At 46.6% G+C, this 15001-nt stretch overlaps 1 protein-coding gene across 1 annotated transcript in view; it reads left to right on the top strand.

Moving 5' to 3' along the window:
- Window positions 1-9714: 9714 nt before the first annotated feature.
- cnih3 (cornichon family AMPA receptor auxiliary protein 3) overlaps window positions 9715-15001 on the top strand; it is a gene marked incomplete at both ends in the record, with an annotated part of 73810 nt that continues 68523 nt past the window's right edge. Inside the window, one exon of the mRNA XM_079215585.1 lies at window positions 9715-9792. Within this exon, the coding sequence (XP_079071711.1) occupies window positions 9715-9792 (78 nt within the window). The remainder of the gene's footprint in view (window positions 9793-15001) is intronic.

Here is a 15001-nt window from a genome sequence, read left to right as displayed (position 1 = left end):
TATCAAAGGCTGAGTAAAGACTACTATCAAAGGCTGAGTCAAGACTACTATCAAAGGCTGAGTAAATGTTACTATCAAAGGCTGAGTAAAGACTACTATCAAAGGCTGAGTAAATGTTACTATCAAAGGCTGAGTAAAGATTACTATCAAAGGCTGAGTAAAGATTACTATCAAAGGCTGAGTAAATGTTACTATCAAAGGCTGAGTAAAGACTACTATCAAAGGCTGAGTAAAGACTACTATCAAAGGCTGAGAAAATGTTACTCTCAAAGGCTGAGTAAAGATTACTATCAAAGGCTGAGTCAAGACTACTATCAAAGGCTGAGTAAAGACTACTATCAAATGCTGAGTAATGACTACTATCAAAGGCTGAGTAATGATTACTATCAAAGGCTGAGTAAAGACTACTATCAAAGACTGAGTAAAGATTACTATCAAAGGCTGAGTAAAGACTACTATCAAAGGCTGAGTAATGATTACTATCAAAGGCTAAATAAAAACTATTATCAAAGGCTGAGTAAAGACTACTATCAAAGGCTAAATAAAGACTACTATCAAAGGCTGAGTAATGATTACTATCAAAGGCTAAATAAAGACTACTATCAAAGACTGAGTAAAGACTACTATCAAAGGCTGAGTAAATGTTATGTCTCAGGACGTAATTTTCAAGTAAAATGTACTTGGCCATTTTGGATGAAAAAACATTGTTATTAGTAAGTAAACTTAAAAATTACTTAGAATTTCTGTGTGGAAATTGTTACCAAGCTTTTTTTTAAGTAAATGGCACTCCACATTTGTTTCAGTGTAGTCCACTTTACATGTCCTAGTTCACTTTACATGTTCTAGTCCACTTTACATGTCCTAGTCCACTTTACATGTCCTAGTCCACTTTCCATGTCCTGGTCCACTTTACATGTCCTAGTCCACTTTACATGTCCTAGTCCACTGTACATGTCCTAGTTCACTTTACATGTCCTAGTCCACTTTACATGTCCTAGTCCACTGTACATGTCCTAGTCCACTTTACATGTCCTAGTCCACTTTACATGTCCTAGTCCACTGTACATGTCCTAGTTCACTTTACATGTTCTAGTCCACTTTACATGTCCTGGTCCACTTTACATGTCCTAGTCCACTTTACATGTCCTAGTCCACTTTACATGTCCTAGTCCACTTTACATGTCCTAGTTCACTTTACATGTTCTAGTCCACTTTACATGTCCTAGTCCACTTTCCATGTCCTATTTACTTTACATGTTCTAGTCCACTTTACATGTTCTATTTACTTTACATGCTTTACATGTTCTAGTCCACTTTACATGTTCTATTTACTTCACATGTTCTAGTCCACTTTACATGTTCTATTTACTTCACATGTTCTAGTCCACTTTAACGGGTTGAAGAGGCGGAGACCTTTTATCTGGAAGCACTTTTAATTCAGACGCGGGATATTTAACCAAACCATCAGCGGCGCCCACAAGCAGCAACACAACCCTCTGACTGCTGGGAGCAGCAGCATGGGGTCCAAGGCACAAGTGGTAATTAGGATCCATCTGGTTGGTTGAGAGCTTCGGGCTTTTTGATGGAAGTCGTTATCACAACATTGATCCGGATCAACAAAGCAGCAGCTCTCTGCTGGAGCCATGTGAGCTCGCATTAGTAAAGGACGAGCTCATCGGTTCATAAAAGACTCTGAATAATTATGATCTCTCTCTCTCTCTCTCTCTCTCTCTCTCTCTCTCTCTCTCTCTCTCGCTCTCTCTCTTAAAATTAAACATTAATGAATTGGCTTTAATTTTATATGGATTTTTTATCTGTATGTTTCTCTCAATAAATAGTTGAACGTCTTCGTGGTTCTTGGGACTCTTAACTGGTGAGTGAACTGGTGAGTGAACTGGTGGGTGTACTGGTGGGTGTACTGGTGAGTGTACTGGTGGGTGTACTGGTGAGTGAACTGGTGAGTGAACTGGTGAGTGTACTGGTGGGTGAACTTGTGAGTGTACTGGTGAGTGTACTGGTGGATGAACTTGTGAGTGTACTGGTGAGTGTACTGGTGGGTGTACTGGTGAGTGTACTGGTGAGTGAACTGGTGAGTGAACTGGTGAGTGTACTGGTGGGTGTACTGGTGGGTGTACTGGTGAGTGAACTGGTGAGTGAACTGGTGAGTGTACTGGTGGGTGTACTTGTGGGTGTACTGGTGGGTGTATTGGTGGATGTACTGGTGGATGAACTTGTGAGTGTACTGGTGAGTGAACTGGTGGGTGTACTGGTGAGTGAACTGGTGGGTGTACTGGTGAGTGAACTGGTGGGTGTACTGGTGAGTGAACTGGTGAGTGAACTGGTGGGTGCACTGGTGAGTGAACTGGTGGGTGTACTGGTGGGTGTACTGGTGGATGAACTTGTGAGTGAACTGGTGGATGTACTGGTGGGTGAACTGGTGAGTGAACTGGTGGGTGAACTGGTGGATGAACTTGTGAGTGAACTGGTGAGTGAACTGGTGGATGAACTGGTGGGTGAACTGGTGAGTGAACTGGTGAGTGAACTTGTGGGTGAACTGGTGAGTGAACTGGTGGATGAACTGGTGAGTGAACTGGTGAGTGAACTGGTGAGTGAACTGGTGGATGAACTTGTGAGTGAACTGGTGAGTGAACTGGTGAGTGAACTGGTGGATGAACTGGTGGGTGAACTGGTGAGTGAACTGGTGAGTGAACTTGTGGGTGAACTGGTGAGTGAACTGGTGGATGCACTTGTGAGTGAACTGGTGGGTGAACTGGTGAGTGAACTGGTGAGTGAACTTGTGGGTGAACTTGTTTCACCTCGTGGTGAAGTTAACACACACTGGTGAGATTTATGGCTGCAGAGTTTAGTTAGTTAGTTTTGGGTTTCCACCTCTGATGAAGAGTCTATAGAGCAGGTGGAGATTTATTTATTTGTTATATTATGAATCTATTAAAGAATAAAGTTGTAATTTATTGAGAATAAAGTCTTTGTTCTTTTACATATTAAAATTGTATTCTAATTTAATTATTACTTTGCTATTGTTCATATTGAAACTTTATTATCATTAAACTACAACTTTATTCTGGTAAATATTGCCACTGTATTCTTACTAAATGAAGATGTTTCAGGGCTTTATTCTCGACTTCTCAGAACACAGAAAAGTGTGAAATGTTTTGAATGTGCAGAAAGTGTTGAACGTGAGCCGAGACCTTACTGAAACACACGAGCTGTGAAATGAATTCAAATGAGCGAACGCATCATGGAGCTGAACATGTTAACGTTGAGCGAGGTTAAACACGTCAAGACGATGAGGAGAAAAGCTCACGTGTGACGACACGGAACTTCAAACAATATGACTTGCAATTCAGTCAATTTCACCTGCCTCCCAAATAGTTAGTTTTCTCCATGTAAATAAAACATTTCCACCCTACATTGTGACATAAACATTCAGCAGGAAGCAGGAAATTAAATGTCCTGGTGGACCTTGGAGATGAAGCGAATACGTGTCTCCCAAAAATGTTGAATTGTTATCTGAAGATGTGTTTTTGTATTTGTGAATCTGATGTGCGACATTGTGCTGAAAAATCACTTCAATCAAAGTAAAACTGTGAAACGTTTACTGAACACTCATCATGTCATTATGTAAATCACACCCTCCACTTCAGCTCTCCTCCACTTCAGCTCTCCTCCACTTCAGCTCTCCTCCACTTCCACTCTTCTCCACTTCAGCTCTCCTCCACTTCAGCTCTCCTCCACTTCAGCCCTTCTCCACTTCAGCTTTCCTCCACTTCAGCTCTCCTCCACTTCAACTCTCCTCCACTTCAGCTCTCTTCCACTTCAACTCTTCTCCACTTCAGCTCTCCTCCACTTCAACTCTTCTCCATTTCAGCTCTCCTCCACTTCAGCTCTCCTCCACTTCAACTCTCCTCCACTTCAGCTCTCCTCCACTTCAACTCTTCTCCACTTCAGCTCTCCTCCACTTCAACTCTCCTCCACTTAAACTCTTCTCCATTTCAGCTCTCCTCCACTTCAGCTCCCTCCACTTCAACTCTTCTCCACTTCAGCTCTCCTCCACTTCAACTCTCCTCCACTTCAACTCTCCTCCACTTCAACTCTTCTCCATTTCAGCTCTCCTCCACTTCAGCTCTCCTCCACTTCAACTCTTCTCCACTTCAGCTCTCCTCCACTTCAGCTCTCCTCCACTTCAACTCTTCTCCACTTCAGCTCTCCTCCACTTCAACTCTCCTCCACTTCAACTCTTCTCCACTTCAGCTCTCCTCCACTTCAACTCTTCTCCACTTCAGCTCTCCTCCACTTCAGCTCTCCTCCACTTCAACTCTTCTCCATTTCAGCTCTCCTCCACTTCAGCTCCCTCCACTTCAACTCTCCTCCACTTCAGCTCTCCTCCACTTCAACTCTTCTCCACTTCAGCTCTCCTCCACTTCAACTCTCTTCCACTTCAACTCTCCTCCACTTCAACTCTTCTCCATTTCAGCTCTCCTCCACTTCAACTCTTCTCCACCTCAGCTCTCCTCCACTTCAGCTCTCCTCCACTTCAACTCTTCTCCACTTCAGCTCTTCTCCACTTCAGCTCTCCTCCACTTCAGCTCTCCTCCACTTCAACTCTTCTCCACTTCAGCTCTCCTCCACTTCAACTCTCCTCCACTTCAACTCTTCTCCATTTCAGCTCTCCTCCACTTCAGCTCTCCTCCACTTCAACTCTTCTCCACTTCAACTCTCCTCCACTTCAACTCTCCTCCACTTCAACTCTTCTCCATTTCAGCTCTCCTCCACTTCAGCTCTCCTCCACTTCAACTCTTCTCCACTTCAACTCTCCTCCACTTCAGCTCTCCTCCACTTCAGCTCTCCTCCACTTCAACTCTTCTCCACTTCAGCTCTCCTCCACTTCAACTCTTCTCCATTTCAGCTCTCCTCCACTTCAGCCCTTCTCCACTTCAGCTCTCCCCCACTTCAACTCTCCTCCACTTCAACTCTTCTCCATTTCAGCTCTCCTCCATTTCAGCTCTCCTCCACTTCAACTCTTCTCCACTTCAACTCTCCTCCACTTCAACTCTCCTCCACTTCAACTCTTCTCCATTTCAGCTCTCCTCCACTTCAGCCCTTCTCCACTTCAGCTCTCCTCCACTTCAGCTCTCCTCCACTTCAACTCTCCTCCACTTCAACTCTTCTCCATTTCAGCTCTCCTCCACTTCAGCTCTCCTCCACTTCAACTCTTCTCCACTTCAGCTCTCCTCCACTTCAACTCTCCTCCACTTCAGCTCTCCTCCACTTCAGCTCTCCTCCACTTCAGCTCTCCTCCACTTCCACTCTTCTCCACTTCAGCTCTCCTCCACTTCAGCTCTCCTCCACTTCAGCCCTTCTCCACTTCAGCTTTCCTCCACTTCAGCTCTCCTCCACTTCAACTCTCCTCCACTTCAGCTCTCTTCCACTTCAACTCTTCTCCACTTCAGCTCTCCTCCACTTCAACTCTTCTCCATTTCAGCTCTCCTCCACTTCAGCTCTCCTCCACTTCAACTCTCCTCCACTTCAGCTCTCCTCCACTTCAACTCTTCTCCACTTCAGCTCTCCTCCACTTCAACTCTCCTCCACTTAAACTCTTCTCCATTTCAGCTCTCCTCCACTTCAGCTCCCTCCACTTCAACTCTTCTCCACTTCAGCTCTCCTCCACTTCAACTCTCCTCCACTTCAACTCTCCTCCACTTCAACTCTTCTCCATTTCAGCTCTCCTCCACTTCAGCTCTCCTCCACTTCAACTCTTCTCCACTTCAGCTCTCCTCCACTTCAGCTCTCCTCCACTTCAACTCTTCTCCACTTCAGCTCTCCTCCACTTCAACTCTCCTCCACTTCAACTCTTCTCCACTTCAGCTCTCCTCCACTTCAACTCTTCTCCACTTCAGCTCTCCTCCACTTCAGCTCTCCTCCACTTCAACTCTTCTCCATTTCAGCTCTCCTCCACTTCAGCTCCCTCCACTTCAACTCTCCTCCACTTCAGCTCTCCTCCACTTCAACTCTTCTCCACTTCAGCTCTCCTCCACTTCAACTCTCCTCCACTTCAACTCTCCTCCACTTCAACTCTTCTCCATTTCAGCTCTCCTCCACTTCAGCTCTCCTCCACTTCAACTCTTCTCCACTTCAGCTCTCCTCCACTTCAGCTCTCCTCCACTTCAACTCTTCTCCACTTCAGCTCTTCTCCACTTCAGCTCTCCTCCACTTCAGCTCTCCTCCACTTGAACTCTTCTCCACTTCAGCTCTCCTCCACTTCAACTCTTCTCCACTTCAACTCTCCTCCACTTCAACTCTCCTCCACTTCAACTCTCCTCCACTTCAACTCTTCTCCATTTCAGCTCTCCTCCACTTCAGCTCTCCTCCACTTCAACTCTTCTCCACTTCAGCTCTCCTCCACTTCAGCTCTCCTCCACTTCAACTCTTCTCCACTTCAGCTCTCCTCCACTTCAACTCTCCTCCACTTCAACTCTTCTCCACTTCAGCTCTCCTCCACTTCAACTCTTCTCCACTTCAGCTCTCCTCCACTTCAGCTCTCCTCCACTTCAACTCTTCTCCATTTCAGCTCTCCTCCACTTCAGCTCCCTCCACTTCAACTCTCCTCCACTTCAGCTCTCCTCCACTTCAACTCTTCTCCACTTCAGCTCTCCTCCACTTCAACTCTCCTCCACTTCAACTCTCCTCCACTTCAACTCTTCTCCATTTCAGCTCTCCTCCACTTCAGCTCTCCTCCACTTCAACTCTTCTCCACTTCAGCTCTCCTCCACTTCAGCTCTCCTCCACTTCAACTCTTCTCCACTTCAGCTCTTCTCCACTTCAGCTCTCCTCCACTTCAGCTCTCCTCCACTTCAACTCTTCTCCACTTCAACTGTCCTCCACTTCAGCTCTGTGTGTGTGTGTGTGTGTGTGTGTGTGTGTGTGTGTGTGTGTGTGTGTGTGTGTGTGTGTGTGTGTGTGTGTGGGTGTGTGTGTGTGTGTGTGTGGCTCTGAGCTGCTTGAGAATGAAGCCATTTCCTGTTGCATCACAGGAGGTCTGAGTGACAGGTGTCAGACTACAAAGGAATAAAAAGGCAACTTAGAGTCCCGCCTTCTTTCTTGTTATGTTTTATTGAGCGCTCGTCACCTGTGGAGCAAACAGGATCATCAAGGATGCAACACCTGGAAAATGGCCTTTTTACAGGTTGGAATCTTTTTTTTTAAAAGTATATACACATATACATATATATATATATATATATATATATATATATATATATATATATATATATATATATATATATATATGTATGTATATATGCAAATGTACTGTTTAGGCAAGATCGATTACAGCCTATTTGAAACACGTCTTTTCAAAATAAAAGTCTCGCCGAGGCACCAAAGCCCACCTGATTACGCAACACCACCACCGTTTAAGCCTCTCCTCCCATTACAAAGTAAATACCCAGCATAACGACCCACAATGCATCTCAGAGGAGGTAGCCATGGTTACGGCGTTGCCAACAGACCTGAAGTGTTTCCTGGAGGCCGTGCTCTGCACCAGCTGTTGACCTTTACTTTCCTGCTTCTAGAAATGTACATCTATAAGTGAATTGTGATCATTGTGTATTATTATAACAGCCTATATACCTCGCCCAATGATGGATGGATTAGACAGTGCCAAATATGTTATATGACTTCAACTGTTTTTCCAGTATACTTTATTAAATTATTCTCATGAGTTCACTCCCCTGCAGTGCTCCTCTCATGGCTCCTCCTCTGTTCATGTGCAGCTACTTTACAGGAGCAGCTTTTCAACTTTCACTTTAATTACATCCTAAATGGACACGCCCCCTTCCACCTGCTCACTCTGTCGTCCAATCAGGACGCTTTGCTCTACCCTTTCAAAGGCCCTTTTACGATCACATCCTCTTCTTATGAAGAAGAAAAATACAAACACAATTGGGGTAACTGCCGGTTCAAAATACATATATATATATATATTTCAAAATAAAAGCCTATAGTGTAAACTATGTGAACAGGAAGCTCAGTGAAGCTTGTTTTCCACCCAGCTACAATACTTTCTGACTCATAACGTATAGTTTTAAAGGTTCATTCCACCCAAATACTAAACTTTCTGTCTAACAATTTACAGTTGGTTTCTTTCTAATGACTTACAGTGTTAAAGGTTCATTCCACCCAAACACTGCTTTGTGTCCAATTCTGAGTGTCTTCTCCTGCACCCACCGGGTGTCTTCTCCTGCACCCACTGGGTGTCTTCTCCTGCTCCCACTGGGTGTCTTCTCCTGCACCCACCGGGTGTCTTCTCCTGCTCCCACCGGGTGTCTTCTCCTGCTCCCACTGGGTGTCTTCTCCTGCTCCCACCGGGTGTCTTCTCCTGCACCCACTGGGTGTCTTCTCCTGCTCCCACTGGGTGTCTTCTCCTGCACCCACCGGGTGTCTTCTCCTGCTCCCACCGGGTGTCTTCTCCTGCTCCCACTGGGTGTCTTCTCCGGCAGGTGCAATGCACAGGATGTCCAGACGGTGGCGCCACCCCCACAGTGTAAACGTGCTGCAGGTTTCTCTGACTTCATCAATGAAACGGTGTGTTACTGTAACGTCCCTCGTGACCATGTTCTGTACATGAGAGTTCCCCTGTGCGGTCATGTTGGACTGCGTGCTTTCCTGTGAAGCACAATGCATGACGGGAACAATGCAGACCACGTGGTGCTGATCGGGTTACAGTCACATACATGAAGAGAGAGGCTTGTCTATGACACATGCGCAATCCGGTTCCAAAGGAACAAATGATTTGGCGTCGAGCTGAGAGTCAGAGAGTCACAGCTGACTGAGCCACGCAGCATCAGCTCCACGCGCACGCGCACCGGGCTGCTGCTGCTCTTTTAAATCCACCTGTTCGCGCGCTCACGCTGCGCGCTGCTGCTGATAGGAGGGAAACCTCTCTCTCTCTCCCTCTCTCTTCCCTCTCTCTCTCTCTCCCTCTCTCTTCCCTCTCTCTCTCTCCCTCTCTCTTCTCTCTCTCTCTCCCTCTGACTCTCTCTCTCTCTCCCTCTCTCTTCCCTCTCTCTCTCTCCCTCTCTCTTCTCTCTCTCTCTCTCTCTCTCTCTCCCTCTCTCTACTCTCTCCCTCTGACTCTCTCTCTCTCTCTCTCTCTCTCCCTCTCTCTCTCCCACGGGGTGGCGGGGGGAGCTCTCCTCCGTGATACCATATCATCCTCATCATCACCTTCATCACCATCACCACAGCTCAGACACACATGCAGCTCTCCTGCTCTTCCTCCTCCTCTTCCTCCCGCAGCTGAATGGATTACCTGCGCGGCGCGCGCCCTCCTCACACATCACCTGCAGCTCGGAGCGCGCGCCTCCTCCTCCTGGTTGTCGTTGTTGTTGTTGACGACAGCTCCAGCGCACTGATCTGAGAGCAGCTCTGCCTCCGGACGCGCGGCCACGATCCGTCTGGAGAGGCTTCTTCTTTCTTTCTTCTTCTTCCTGCAACAATTTGTTGCCAACGTTGCAAAAGCGGGCGCAGTCATGTTGCCGGCAACGCGTCGGCGTCTCGTGGCACCGTGAGAACTTTCTCTCCCTCCTTCCTCCTCCTGTTTTCTCCTCCTCTCTTCCGGCGGCCGCTGCTTTAGATGTTTGTCAGCGGGATCGCGCTTCTTTGGGAAATTATCCGCCGTCTCCCTTTTCAATTATGTTCACTTTCGCTGCCTTCTGCTACATGCTGTCTCTGGTCCTCTGCGTGTCGCTGATCTTCTTCGCTATCTGGCACGTGAGTACCTCCATCACTGGGTGTGTGTTTAATTACCTGCTGGCGGGTCAGGCTGCCCAGGGGTGCGTAACGGCGCCAGGAAAGACCCTCCGACCGGTGTGTGTGTGTGTGTGTGTGTGTGTGTGTGTGTGTGTGTGTGTGTGTGTTTCCCTCGATGGCCCGACAGGTGCACACCTGTACTCCTGCTCCTTTGAGGTCCCGTCTCCACGTTCCTCTCCTCTGGTTTAGTTGCTGACCCATTTGGCTCCTCACAGACTGGATGAATGAAACGGCCTTCCTTCCACATCAATTAGGGAACACATGGTAGTGGAAGCTCCCTCTCTTCCTCTCTCTGCCTTTAATCAACCCACAGCTCAGATACACACTCAATGTGACCAATTGCATTATTATATTTGAATAATCTCACGGTTTGCTCCCTGAGCCACATCTCCATCATGCATCCCTTATGTAAAGACAGATTTGGGTCAGTTCTTCACAGCCTATTGTCCCCAGTCTGCCTCTCTGCGTGGAAACACGACGGACCTGATGCACTTGGGATGACTGATCCTCCGGCAATTAGACCAATAGTCGGGTGTACCCGTCCGCCACAGAGGGGACCCATGTGTCTGCTCACAGAGCGGAAATAAAGAGACCCCGGCAGTGAGAGTGCAGACACCCGTGACGGTACAGTTAACTGGAGTGGCGTGCGGAAAAATGAAAAAAAAAAGAGCAAAAAAATGGCAAATGAAAGCAACTTCATGGCGCTAGCTGCTGCTGGCGCCAAAGACTGTGGACAGAAAGCAGGACGGCTTCAGTCTGGGATGTTCAGCTGGATGGAAGGAAACACGTAGTTCTGTCGCTTCAGCAATAATCCACACTTCACTGGTGCATTCTGGTTCCCGCTCCGGGGCGACGCGCAGCAACAAGCGGGCGGCTAAACTAAAGGATGCCGGCGGCCGAGGTGGAAGCTGCTCACAGCCGCCTGCCAGCGAGGGGCCGGCTGGCTGGAACAGATCTCTGCACATCAGTCTCAATCTCAATCTTCCGTTCCACAACGACTTTGAAACTTTCGTCGCTCATTAAAGATTTGGCAACAGGTTCAATGTCTTCGATGTTTGACCACTCAGAGCCACCGTCCTCATGCATAATGACGTCTGATGAGATGCTTCCCTTGGTCTCCCAGCACAACGCTTTACAATAAACAAAGTATGAAGAATACAGAAATGTGGACCTGGAAGGTCGAGCGTGGCCGGTGATTTAAGAAGAGCTGGGAATCAGAGACGGTCACAAGACAAAGGACGTAGCAAAGATCAGACAGCTGTGACTGCCCTGCGTTAGCTAAGCGGTAGCTCCTTGCTCATGTTGTTCCTTTGATTAGCCCAGTTTGGGACTAGCGGTTGCTCCCATGTCGTGGTAGCTGTTTGGTTTGAAATAACACGCGTGTGAGGTTTCTGTGCGTGATGAATTTGATCAGATGACAGTCATTGTGAACTCACGCAACTCAGTTTGGGACATAACTCAATTATTAATTCGCTACAATTTCACACAAATATCCTCAGAATTAAAGTGAAGATATTTTGGACCGATAATGGACGTAAACTAAAACTCCACTGGCAAACAACTCAAGCGGTACATTTAGTTTCCTCCAGCACTGGACCCTGCAGCCACTCGGACAGACAGCTTACATTGCTGCTAGGGAGCACGAGCGAGCTCAGCCAAACTACCCAGGGTGGAACAAAACAAGCTATGAATAAAGTGACTAAGTGTAAATGAACATGAAACGAATGAGGCTGTGGAGCAGCCTCGCCACAGGGGAAAGGACAATGAGTGATGGAGCGCTCTGACTGAACATATTACCGGACCTGTCAGCAGGTACCGCCAGCGCCCGAGTCATCACAGTCAGGGATGAGAAACGACTGCACAGAGATGGGCTCCTGTCACTAATTGGACATAATACATCAAACCATATACTGCCAAGTTAAGTAGCTCTTATCTACTACTCCACCGCTTTTAAAGAGCTGATACATTTTTAAGACATAACTGATGCGTCCTCCGGTGCACTTGTTTGTGAGGCCATTCAGTTCAGACCCTTGTGAGGAAACAGGGGAGGACGTGTTGGCTTTCTTTGGAATATTTATTATCGTTCCCTCTGACTATCCCTGGACTCGAGGCGGGCTAAGGTGTGAAGTAAGAACAGCTCGGGTAGTGAGGAAGGAACCAAGGGAATGTTTGCGTATGCGTATTTCAGGACAGAGAATTAATATTTGAGCAAACTCGGTTCCATTATCTTTGCAGTGAAGCCGTTGGTTAGATCATTCTGACGTGCACGTGCAGAGGCTCCGTCTCCAAGATCCCCCTGGATCTTTTTCTTAAGCTGTTGTTATGACATTATTGTCATAATATTCCAGATATATTCCAGATTTCTCAAAATATTATGACTTCTCAAAGAATACAGATTGGGTTGTATTTCAATTGTGCAGAAGGTTTTGAACAAGAGCAGGGATCTTGCTGAAACACAAATTTAAGTCCATATGTTTACTAATTAATTCAGGTGTTGTATATATTCACTGAGGTGAAAAGGTTGAACCACAGAGCAAGAGTTCATCATGCCTACATGCAACCCTTTAGCCATGAGAATGTTACCATACATTTCTGCATAGCAAGGAACTTAACGAGGTAATGGTACGAGGTAACGTAACACGTAACGTAAAAAAGTAACGTAACCGATGGATAACAGTAAGATAGCGTAACAAGGTAGCGTAACAAGGTAGCGTAACAAGGTAGCGTCACAAGGTAGCGTCACAAGGTAGCGTCACAAGGTAGCGTCACAAGGTAACGTGACAAGGTAGCGTCACAAGGTAGCGTCACAAGGTAGCGTCACAAGGTAGCGTCACAAGGTAGCGTCACAAGGTAGCGTCACAAGGTAGCGTCACAAGGTAGCGTCACAAGGTAGCGTCACAAGGTAACGTGACAAGGTAGCGTCACAAGGTAACGTGACAAGGTAACGTGACAAGGTAACGTGACAAGGTAACGTGACAAGGTAACGTGACAAGGTAACGTGACGATGCGTTTTTAGATGCAAACATGTGAGCGTGTGTTTCCTCAACACCGCAGCACTGTGATAATCTTACTTTGCTATCGCAGACTAATTGTGTTTAAAGTGAACATATCACGGAGGGCTGTCTGAGCACACCTTAGCTATAGTTCTAAATGATTCACAATGTCAGTCAGCTGAGCCAAATAATGATCTATTAAACATCGGTATGTAACGCTTTCTAACATTACATACGCTGATGGTCATACTAGACCAAGTAAGCCTGTAGGAGAAAAGCATCTGAGTGTATGAATTTAAAGGTGTGCATTAATGTGTTATGCTATTTTTCTTTTCCTACATCCATCCATCTAGCCGTCTGGCAGACTGTAATTCCTTCAGTGCAAAACGTATTTGTCCATTCCAATCAGTAAATGTAATATTGATGATAAGCACAACGATGGGTGACGGTTCAAACAAGATGCAGCGATTGGCAGAATCTTTCTGTTCAGCTCCCGTGACATTTTAATGAACATACATGGTGAACTGTGACCCCCCTGAGCGGTACGGCTCAGCGCCTCTCCTCCCGTGTAACAACAGCCCTAATGTGCTCTAAGTGTCATTAAAGCTGGGAGCCAGCCACACACTCCTTCTCCTCCTCTGACAGATGGGAAAGCCCCGCGGTGCAGATCTGATGCAGAGGTCTGTCCTGGCAGCGTGACAGAGGGCAGGATGTCAGAGTATCATTTACACTCCCGGTTGGGGTTTCCATTGTAACGTGTCCGTGGTATTTAGTGCATGTAAGGTGCGGTGAGGTATGAAAGTGATTCCACACGGATGAAGCAACAAGTACGGCTGAATGTCCCCAGTATTCCCAACCACCTGGACCACAGAGGGCTCTGGTTGCTAGTCATTTCATTCATTTCGATGGTACAATTTTTATTATAAACTTCTTCACTGAAATATTTATTGATTGTTTCTAAAGTGTTGTATCACTACTTTTACTTCAAGCTAGGGTTGTTTATCTGGAGAAACTAGCAAGACTACACTAGATTAAAAAGAAAAAAAACAAGCCAGCGTGGCCAACAATTTAGCAGTGAAAGTAGCCGGCAGCACGAGCTCCAAAAGTCACTACATCACGCCAGAAGAACCGATGGCGAGCAATGAGCAGACGGGCAGAGAGCAACCTGATTGACAGGCAGCCCATCCAATCATTACATTTGGGCTGAATTAAGTATTTCAGCTTATTACAGTCCTCTGACAGTCAGAGGTACCTGATTTGTTTTGCACTTGCATATGATGGATACCCATGTGTTTAGCATCTACAATTGCAGAACAAGGTTGCAGGTTGTCCTCTGGACCCTCACAGCTGTGAATCCTCTCTGTAAAATACATTAATACTAGTTAGAATGAGTTCACTGAAAGAAAGTTACGATTACACACCGACACGTAATGGAGATCCAACACGGACTATGCTCAAGACATGAGCTACATGTGCTAACGTTGCTAAGCTAACGCCAACAAGCTATCGGTAGTTACAGTCTTACAAAAACGTAACGGAGATCCAACAGTCGTACTGAGTTCACTGAAATAAAGTGATAGTGACAATAATTTGATTACGCAATGTTCAGTCTTACAGACACGTCAGAGGACATCCAGCACGGGATGAGCTACGTGTGCTACAGGATAGATCCAACAATTGTGGAGGCCAAGTGGACCGTCTGTATGGCTCTGGCAGTGAGGGAGGAATGAGTGTATTCTTCTTTTCTCTTCAACCTCTCCCTTCTACCCGTCTTCCTTTATTAAGTGCTGGCTCTGTGACATCACACATGAGGATTTCAGGGTGGATTCAGAAGGGGAGCGGATCAGCTAGCGTCACTTTTGTCGCCGATCGCGACTTTGCAAGTACATGGCATTCCCGGGTTCAACAGAGGCGTCGGGACAATACTCATTCACACTAAACAGCCGTCACTCCCTCGTCTGCTGCTGTCGCCATGGTGTTCTGGTGATGGAGCATGGGTTGCTATGTGCATGAGGGACAGTGGAGAAAGACTTTGAAGCAATGGATTGAGAAGAGAGATGACACGTGATGGTGGGAGTGATGGTATGATGGAGAGAAAAAGGCGGAATGGACCAGAGACTATGCATTTTGCTTATTGGGAGTTCAGACCACGGCAGATTGGACTGCTGGATAGATGA

This window comes from Taurulus bubalis (assembly GCF_910589615.1).
Source record: "Taurulus bubalis genome assembly, chromosome: 3".
In the NCBI taxonomy this organism is placed as follows: Eukaryota; Metazoa; Chordata; class Actinopteri; order Perciformes; family Cottidae; genus Taurulus; species Taurulus bubalis.
The sequence above is the reverse complement of the archived record's forward strand: the minus strand, read 5'-3'. Positions and strand labels throughout refer to the sequence as shown.